The sequence below is a fragment of the Dysidea avara genome, chromosome 4 (assembly GCF_963678975.1).
Source record: "Dysidea avara chromosome 4, odDysAvar1.4, whole genome shotgun sequence".
Taxonomy (NCBI): Eukaryota; Metazoa; Porifera; class Demospongiae; order Dictyoceratida; family Dysideidae; genus Dysidea; species Dysidea avara.
In genome coordinates, this window is record NC_089275.1 from 48285484 (window position 1) to 48296218 (window position 10735).

The window sequence follows — 10735 nt, forward strand, 5'->3', positions numbered from 1 at the left end:
TTTGCCATTAAGCCTCTTATCAAGTTGATTGGTGGTAAGGAAGAAAATCCATCCCTCTTGGAGGAAGACTGAGTGTGGCCCCGACTAGACATTGAGTGACCTGCAATTCGAATCCTGGGGTTGGAAGGATTCTTTCCTTACTTTGGCCCCTTTTCTGTTACATCTTATCAGCTATATAAGTCATTAAGTCTAAGTCCTTGAAATTAGGTTAAATAATCTCTTGACCCACAAGTTAAGGATAGATTTGATTCAGAACATATTGCTGTACATTTGCTGCTGGAAGAAGTAGAATCTTATGAAGTTGACATGATTCAAGAACTGCAGAGTCTGAGAGTGACCCTGAACCAGCAAGAAAAAAGGAAAGTTCAGTGAAGTTTTAGGAGCTAGCTCATCGAGTTCTACATCCACCACAACACTGAATGTATCTGAAAGACTAAAAATGTGAAGTGGATATGTACATGCAGTATGCTTGATTCATTACCTCTGGAATGGTGGAGGCTTAAGTGGAAGCAAATGCCACTCTTGGCTGCCATGGCACGAAAATATTTAGGGATATGTGCAACAAGTGTTCCTTCAGAAGTGAATATTCAGTATTGGTGGTCATTTAGTTAGTCAAAAATGAGAATCTTTAAAGCCTGATAAGTCAACAATATGATATTTTTGGCCACAAACTTAAATGGCTAGATATGTCATGATTGGTATTTGGTAATGTATACACAGTGTTGTTGTAACTTGTTTTAACTATATTCTTACCCACTTCAAGGTTTTAAGTTTATTTGGACATAAATTGTAATACATCATACATAAAAAAATTATTTCACTGTAAAAACACAATTTATACAAAACTGTTTTTACTTTCAGCTCCTGAGCACTGTCAACCTGCTAAACAAGATAGCATGTGGTTAAACAATAATTTAATCATACCACATTATTGAACTGCAATACCGTACCGTGATAGTAAAAGATGATACCGCTCAGCACTATTTTCTTGTTTTTAATGCTGTATTTGATGTGAGATGGACTAAACCATAAAGGTGATTTTTGTCGTATAAGATGTCTCTAGGATGATTTTTAAAAGCAGAATTTTAGGTGCTGCATGTCACTTATGGAGGGATACCTACTTCAACAGTACTACCATACTGTTAGACTAATAAGAGGGGTGGTCATTGTGTTCGAGTAAATAGATGTGAGATGTGGTCTCTGCATTCAGTCATTATTAATTAACTAAGATTGTGAATGGGTGTAGTCCTGGACCTATCATGAAGTTACAAGTGTCCAGTACCCTTTGTAGTAGCGTAAGATCTTTAAATGATTTTGTGGCATCTAAATCTGCTGTGCAAGGAAGTGTTGATATGGAAAATTGATGCCTCAATGGTTTCATTTCATGAAGATGACGACCAGCTTGATTGAAGATAAAAGGAAAGACAAGGGGCATAGGGCACACACTTGTTGGAACCCCAAAAGGTACATGCACAATATGCACTGGGAGAAATGGTAAACTAGTAGCAGAAATTGTGAAAAGTGAATATATCCACTGCCGTGATAAATGGTGGAATATTCCATAGAGGTGTGTGAGTAACTATGTGACAGACCATATTTTGTGGTTACCGCTTCGTAACTTGTGTCACTGGTGTTTAGAAATCATTCAAAAATCACTGCCATATTGTACCTTTTAAACCATTTTATGTACTTTTGGGAGTGTGTACATTTCCGTAGCAAAGTATGTATTGTTAAAGTCCAAAGCTTTTGTGATATGGAAATTGATGTAACTGGTAAAGTAAATGGAACATGCTACTACTACTGAGATTATAGGTCTTACTTAGACTAGCAGGCAGACATGGTGTAAAGTTTATCAAACGGTACGGTTGTACCGTTTAAGTAGGAGTCCATGTGAAATTTTTGCGTGCCGTCCAAAATCCCACCTTTAAAATCATCCTAGAGATATCTTACGAGATGAAAATCACCTTTACGGAATAGTACTAGTCCATATAATACATAAAACAGCATTAAATACAACAAAACGCTTACAGGTGGCTGGATACAGAATTTTAAAAATTGTCAAAACTTTGAATTTTAGACTGACTGCCTGACTGCCTGACTGACTGACTACAGTCGCAAGCCTAGAGGCCAAACGAAGCAGTGCACGGCCACCATTTTATGCAACAACAACAAACTCACCAGTGGGGTGTGCCTCTTGGGGTTCCGACAAGTGTGTGCCCTCTGTGCCTTTTCTTTTTTAACTTCAATCAGGCTGCTTGTCTTCTTCTTCAACCAACGGAACCATATCGAGGCATTAATTTTCTGTATCAATACTTTCTTTAAGCAGCATAATAGTTGCCACAAGATTATTAAAGGCGTTTAGACTACGCTACTGTACAGAGGAATAGATTATATTCTTTACTGATATAATCTATGACGGAGGGTACTGTACGGAGGTACTGTTACTCGATAGCTTCACGATAGGTCACAAGATCACGCCCATTCTTCATTCTACACATTATCGATCTATCGATTGAAACCACGATGACACACCCCTTTTGCACTAGCTGTATTTCGGTGACCACATACCTTCAATTTGGAAGGCTGACTTGACATACTCTATAATTGATTGAAACCACGCCAATTTTTGGGCAAACGCACATCTTGCAGGCTATACTCTAACACAGCAGTCACCCTAATAGAACAGTCACATATTTATAGCTAGCTGTATATATGCCTTAACAAAAAGACTAAACAAACTAGTATATTATAAATTAAAAATAAAGTAGGAATCCAAGTGATAAAAAGTAGTGAAACAAGAGAAGAACGATGGTAGCTATTACAGCATAGCTCGGTGGGAAATTCCTACTTTGGCATTGAGCACAAAATAATGGATATATCATGTCAAAGTAGGGAGAGCTATGCTGTAATAGCTACCATCGTTCTTCTCTTGTTTCACTACTTTTTATCACTTGGATTCCTACTTTATTTTTAAATTTATAATTTTTAATATATAATGTTTAAGTTGACTATACTTTGTCCTTAAATTAATGGTCAGTCAATGACAAAATCTGCACAAATGGCATGATTTCTAACCATAATAATTTTTGGGCAGACACAAGTGTTTGTTTGTAGTGCTAACAATAACTGTCACTTGGTTGCTAGGAGATACCACCCCAAAGATTTACCAAAGTCACCTCCCCTTTGTGTACCTGTATCACCAGCATCTGTAATGACCACAACCTGGTGATATATTGCAGCTATGTGGTTGTATTTGGGTAGGTAAAAGCAGTGGACCTGGGACAAGGGGACCCGGGTATCCAACTCTTCTCGGAATTTTATACGCTTCCCAATTTTCTATACATGCTGTTGCAAATGACCACCCTCTTAGATCTGTTGCCACCTTTGAATTAAATAGTTGCCATCATGGATAATGCAAAAAATGTGGCAATCTTTCTACTGTTTAAACTTTTCATTACTACATGGGCTCCAGAAAAATATTTGAACGGCAGATATCATGTTCCAGGACTAAACAGAAATATAATTACAGACACTTTTGCATTTAATACATTAGATGGCTTGATAATTGCTGTGCAGTCACCACAGACTGGTGCTGCCTCAAAAGACATTGCTGTTCTATGGTGGTTGCATGTCTTCCCTTAATGGATTTTCGTGAATGTATCAATGGTAACCTGAGCTACTTGGCCCTAAAAGTGTGGAAACCAAAATGTACTTTTGAAAAATAATGTGGGGGCCATGGCCCCCCTAACCCCCTGGTTCCAACGTTCATGGTACATATACATATCAACATGATGACTTTAACAACACTCGTGAGTGTAGTGATGAGAATGCTACTTTACATATAATGGAATTCGCTATTGTTCAGTAGGATCAAGGGAGTTCCATAACAAGATAGCAGCTACGATGAACTTGAGTGATCATGTTATACATGTGTTAGGTTAGCACGAACCGTGAATAGTTGAGTGGTCATGTTATACAGTACAGTACATGTGTTGGTTAGCACAAACCGTGAATAGTTGGTGTATTATTTACATGATGAATGTTGTGATTCTTCTTATAGTATACAGTCTAGGCTGAAATAATAAATGTATAACTAGTGACTGTTTAACTTGTGATTATATGGTTGTCAGTGTTCCATGTCTTGTGACAGGTAAATAGCTCAGTATTATACCCTTGTCCATAGCCAAGAGCAGTCATGTAAATACTCTACTAATGCAGTTAACTGTGTCTGCAACAAAGCTTACACTGAACTTGACAGCTAATGTAAAATTGCTCTATGTATCTACAACATTTATCATTATCAATAAAACAAATCCATTACTGGATTTAATAAAAAGTACACAAACTAGATGAATAAAGCTAAAAGTTTTAAAAGGGGAATAGGGATCATTGAAAAAAGCTACGAAACAAGATGGGATTGCTGGGGTGGTAATGAGTTTTAAGTCAGCTGGTAGTTTAGTAAATGAGATATTGGTACTATTCACAAGGCAATGAATAGTGCCATGGGTTAGTTATTTAAAGTTCTCAACAAGCTAATTTCAACAATTTTTAAATTATTCTCACACATCATGATCATGCATATAGACAGTTACAAATTCACCTGTAGAAATACTGTAAGTACATACGTAGCTACAATCTCATTATTTGAAAGCAATCTATGTATATTTATAGTTTATATTATACACGAAGCTCATGCGCATGTGTATCAACTAGTAAGATTATTAATTATCCGTGTGCTGTAAAATCTGTACAACTGTTGCGATGGAACATTAAATATGTGGTACAATCTCTACTTTGGTGTAACACTGTAAACAAAACACTTTTAGTATCAAGATGAGATCATAGGAGATAATATCAGCAATAGCCATTGGATTATGAACATAATAAATTAAGGTGGTGGTGTAGTTGAAGCCATTGAAATTCTAAAATTACGTATACTCTCCTAAATTTAGTTCTAGCACTACAGGTTACACACACAAGTCATGTTACAATTGAAGAAGCAATGTACCCTCTACTTCGGCTACAAGTGGGATCTTTACTTGCCAACTTGCACCATACGCCTTCGAAATATCCACTTAGTGTCAAATCCCAACGAAGGAAGCACCTACAGATCTGTAATCACAACACTGTACGCTTGTATAGGCTACTAGCTAGTGCCTAGTAACAGAGAAGACTAGGCAGCTTTCAGTGTACAATAGTTATTAACCACAAGTACACGAAGAAGTTGGAATTTTCAACTAGCTGTAGCCAATTTTCCGCTACGTTTGACTGAACGCATCAGGCAGGCAGGCAGGCAGGCAGTGAGGCAGTAGAAAATTCGCGAAAATAATTTTTTTTTAAATTTCGTAGCACCTAATCGAAAATGCTTCTGGTCGTTCTGAAGGCATGTTTGGACTTGGTTATACCTGACCAATACTGTCAAGTGGCCGTGAAGGGTTTGCAAAGATGATTTTGGCTTGATTTATCTTTGTAGACCACGACCACATCTTCGTCGTCCCTACCATACAGTACGATAATGATAGCTTTATTTGTTTCAGTGTATCTTCTCTTTAAAATATTTACTCTTGCTTACTGTTGAACTTCAGTCAACCTTCACCATTGTTCCAGGCATTTAAGGCCACTATTTTCTGTTGTTGCTATCCTTAGCTTGACTTGAATTGTTACTAGTGGCGAGAACGGTAGTGAACTATCATTAGTACTAGAATTATAACCAGTGGCTTCATTAACTACAGAGTGATTAAGTACATGAACAGCCGTTTATACAACTCAAAGATGAGTTATCGAAACATGAGACAACGTTTTCCTGAGAGAGGAAGACCGCATCTAACATCTAAAGAAACTTGGGTTGCATATACGGTAGTATGAAAAAGTTTCAGCTTTTTTAGAAATATATATTTTTATACAGGAACCGCAAGTTGTAGTTAGCAATATCGCACTCTGGAAAAGTGAAGGAAGTAATTAGTACTAATGACATATTTTGGTTAGTTTAACAAAAAGGCCTATTTGGCATCCAGTTTCTGTGTATATGTTTCATGTGAAACATGAGTTTGATGCTCAGACGATTGTTGGTAAGGATAATGAAATAGGTCTTCCCAAGAATGCATATATTTATGAGATGCTGTTACATCATGTGAATAGCTATGATAATTTATGCAAAATAAAATTGGAAAACATGCCAAAATAATAGATGTGTTTTAATACTAATAGAACATCCCATGTTTTATATGCACAAGTTTTCCATAAAACATTGTACATGTCATAAACCATAATTGTTTTAGTAATTATTTGTGGAAGTTCATAAAGTAGTAATGAAAATGAAATTAGTGTTTTCCTAATTTATTAGCAAATTAGCAATATGCCACAAAAATCTTTTACACTCACTGCATTCTTTACAGCAACTCTTCTCTATTAACAGGCTTGTCACACAGTGATATTAACAAGGCATACTTAGAGAGTACAATGTCATCGCTTGACACACGAGTAGCCATGATCGGTTCTGAAGGCTCGGGGAAGACTTGTCTCAGTGATACTCTCACAGGACAGGAGTTTCAGAATAGACCACCTACTGAGGGAGCAAATCAAATGGAGGTTGTGGTAAAGAGCACCATGGACTGGAAAGCACTCACGCAAGAAGAATTAATAGATGGTCTACAACAGCAATTGTTGCATGAAGCCCACCACTGTGCCACAAGCCAACCAAAATCTCCAAAAATGCCCAATACTGATTCTACAGCTACACCTACTCCTGATGCCTCAGCAGAGCCCCCTTTTTTATCCAAACCAGAAATGGATTTGCCAATGCTGAAACTTCCAAGTGGTGACACGATGTATTTTCTAACCATTGAGGAATTCAAGCAGCTGCCAGCAATGTTGAGCAAGTATGACCCCCTACAAAAGTATATTGGCATTTGGGATTACGCAGGGCAGCAGGTGTTCCAGCATACTCATGGTTTGTTTATATCCGATGAGGTAGTTTGCTTAATAGTGTTTGATGCTAGCAAGCTGCTGGAAGATACCCCTGAGCGCCGCTACGAAGATGACGACAGTCCAGCAAGATCAGGTTTACACACCATGACATACTGGATGGATCTGATCAGTTGCCGTGTCAGAAAGAGGAGCACTTCTGACAAAGACCTCTCGGAGTTCCTTCCTACCTTCATACTGGTAGGAACTCATATTGATTTGCTCAACCCAGACATCCATAAAGCCAGAGAAATTGCATTCGACAAATTCATTCCTTTGTTTGAAAAGGAATTCCTACACAAGCCATTCTCCAATCACATTGCAGGTTCCAAGAAGGGCAATCTATTTACAAAAGGATCTTCATCGGTTTTCTTTCTTAGTAATCGAATTCGAGATGCAGAGGTAAATGCAGCACTTCAAAAGATAATCATGGAAGCATCTCCTAAGAAAGTTCGCCCCACTCGATATGTGAAAATGGAAAGAAAGTTAATGCTGCTGGTGCATGAAGAAAGGTTGAGTGTTGCTAACTTTGCACAAATTCAAGAGGTAGCAAAGGACTGTGGTATTTCATCAAGCATTGAAGAAGTGTCAAAGGTTCTTCAGTATTTCCACCAAAAAGGCACAGTGCTATACTTCCATGAAGTATCTGCTTTGAAAGACATTGTCATCCTGTGTCCTCAATGGTTGGCTAAATTGTTGACGTACATCCTTACCAACCTGGTATGCCGACCTACAGGAGCAACCCTTGGAAGCTTTGCAAATGAAAGGAGTAAGGAAGGCCTTCTGAGACAAGAACTACTTGAGTGGTGTGTGGAACAATTTAAGAAGGCTGAAGTTAACAAAGGCTTCAAATCTCTGGACTTTACTTGGGCAGCTGTTGTTGAACTGCTACTGAAGTTCCGTTTAATGGTTGATATCACAGGTTCATCCGTAGCAGGAAAGAAGAAAATTACTGCTGGCAAGAAGCTGTATCTTGTGCCTCATCTTCTTCCTCAACTACCATTTATACCAACTGAAGATTCTTGCTACCAGGCACTGTATTATTTTCCTGGTGAGTTCATCCCAGACAGCGTAGTGGATCAATTGATTGTAAAATGTATTGATTGGAATGGAAAACAAAACTATGGTCATTTAAGGTAACCATTGATTGTGGTTTTATTAAAAATTAACATGTATGCTGATGGTATTTGTAGGTTATCCTACCGATGGGTGTGGCTAAAGTTGGGAAAGCTACTGACGTATAAAGTTAGAGTAATTGACAAAGACTACACCATTGAGCTTACCATGATCCCAAAACCACAGCTTTCACAAGCACAGATATCTGAAGCGCATGTTAACATCAAGATGCTTATTGAATTGCTCAATGATTTCATTGATGATCTGATGCAAGAACAAATGGCTGCAACATTTGAAGTTAATCCAGTGAAATGTTACTTCCCTTGTCCTCGATGCAGCAATCCTCAATGTATTGAGATGGAAGACGTTAAAGAAGAAGAGCAGGTATCCTGTGTTACTACTGGTAACTATGTTGACATGACCAAATATCATAGTCTTTTTTCACAAGGTAAGTGTGTAATAAAACTTGTAACTGATGCTGTATATCAGTACTGTCCACAAAAGTGATGGTTGTAACTTTCTAATTTGTTTTACTCATTTTTGTAGTTGACTCATCTGTTGCCACATCTGTTGCCACCTCAGCTGTACAGTTAACCACAAAGACAAAAAGTCAAGGTAAGACAATTTGTTAATAATAATAATAATAGTGTTATTAATATTATATAATGAATTATTGGATATTTCAACTTTTCAAGAGTGTACCATAAATGTTAAGCTACTGTTGCATGTGCACTATTTAAATGCAGCAACTACTTAAGATGTAGCAGAATATTTTAATAAATTATACAGTGCGAATTTTGTCAAATTGAGATCTAAAAATGACTCAAACATGACTCAAAAATCACTGGAAACACTTACATAATAAATCTCTTATTAGCTACATGTGTAGTGTTAACATTGTCGTTTTTGATGTAGCTATGAATAAAAGTGCAGCAAAGAATTATACAGACATCCTAAAAAAATTTACTGAACAACTGCTAGAAACTCTACCGATAGATGACGTGAAGTTTATGGCTGCACTAGGGGCTGCTGATCTGCTACCTGGTGATTTGAAGGCTGAAATAAAGGCAAAGTCTACACCAGCTCAGAAAGTAGATCATTTTTTGGACAAAGCAGTAAAAGATAATGAGTCACTTCATGAACTAATAAAAGTAATGCAAAAAAGTGAATACTCATCCATACTGGCTAAACTTGCTGGAGAAATGAAAAATCAGTTGAACCCAAAAACTTGACCGTTTTATGCTTACATTGCACTTACCTATTTTCTTAAACATGTAATATGTTGATTTTGATACTTTTGTTGTACATTGTTTTAGATTTATCATTATAATGTTATTTATTATTATTATTAATGTTTAATAGTACAAATAAAGGTACTGAGAGCCACTGGCAAGTGCTGTCAGGGACTCAAACTAAAGAAAAGGGGAAATACACTGTGTAATCAACGCTGTATCACAGTGGTAACAATGGAATGAACATTTGTGTCATAAAAACTGTTGTTCTATTGCAACATAAAGGGTGTGCTGGGACAAAGCTTTGAAACCAGTGTGTGATGTATGTCTGTAGTATGTTCACGTTGAGCTGAATCCTGAAAAACAACTAAAAATTAAAAGTGGATTCTTTCTCAACAGAGTTTACATTTCAGCCAACCAGATGATTATTGGTAACAGCAAAGGTGTCAGCAACAGACACGTATGTTTTTGGCTCCATTACAAGTTCAGGAAAGGGCTGTAATGGACACTGTACTTATATGACTTCCCCATAGGAAATGTATTGTTAAAATTTTGATTGGCCATAAATATTGTCAAACATTTGAACAACAAGGTTTTGAAATATTTTGTAACAGGTCAAGCAGTACTACAATTGAGCCAAATTTCAAGATTGTGTGTAATTGCATCATCCATGAGTTATTAAATGTTTTTGAAGATTCAGCTCAACGTCAACATACTATAAGCTGTCAAAAGCTGTTTGCTTCCTGGAAGCATGCAAATCAGTTATCCAATGAATTGCAACCTAAGCAGTTGTACTAGAGCCTGTACAACAGCTGCAACAAAGTGTTAGACCATATGGGTGTATACCCATCAATTATGATCATTAGTTAGTAATTACTAATGTGACATACTCATCAAAGCTTCAGTAGCTTTCTTGCAAGAAGCTTTGGTGGTTAAAATTTGACCTTCGTTCCTGCCCATAGTGTACTGCTATTGGCATACAATTTGTCACATACTAATCAGTCAGATAATTAGATTTTCTATTCAACCCCTAATATACTGACTGACTGCATAATCATTATTCCTATATGTGACTAAATTTTGGAAAATCACCCATTTGGGCACTTGTTGACACTTAAAACATTTAATGACCAAATAACAAGCTTTATAGTGCAAATCTACTTGTTGGTTGTTTTAAGCCATTCTCAATACCTTAAATTACTAGAAAATTCTAGAAATATTTTTATAACTCTCCTCTGCTCACAATAATAACCCACTAAACATGAAAATTCTAATTATTTCATGCACACCCATATGGGTGATTTTCCAAAATTCGGTCACATATTGCATATTGAGGTGCTTTTATACATAGAGTACTGTTGGAGCTTCACTGCTGACTTAAAACAATGAGACCATATTCATATTAAATCATCCAAAATGCCATT

General features: G+C 36.9%; 1 protein-coding gene across 1 annotated transcript in view; it reads left to right on the top strand.

The window, feature by feature from the left end:
* LOC136253936 (death-associated protein kinase 1-like) overlaps positions 1-9417 on the top strand; it is a 58898-nt gene extending 49481 nt beyond the window's left edge. The window contains exons 11-14 of the mRNA XM_066046594.1: positions 6416-8099; positions 8157-8527; positions 8626-8694; positions 8995-9417. Of these exons, the coding sequence (XP_065902666.1) occupies positions 6416-8099; positions 8157-8527; positions 8626-8694; positions 8995-9311 (2441 nt within the window). The 3' untranslated portion in view covers positions 9312-9417. The remainder of the gene's footprint in view (positions 1-6415; positions 8100-8156; positions 8528-8625; positions 8695-8994) is intronic.
* Positions 9418-10735: the final 1318 nt, after the last annotated feature.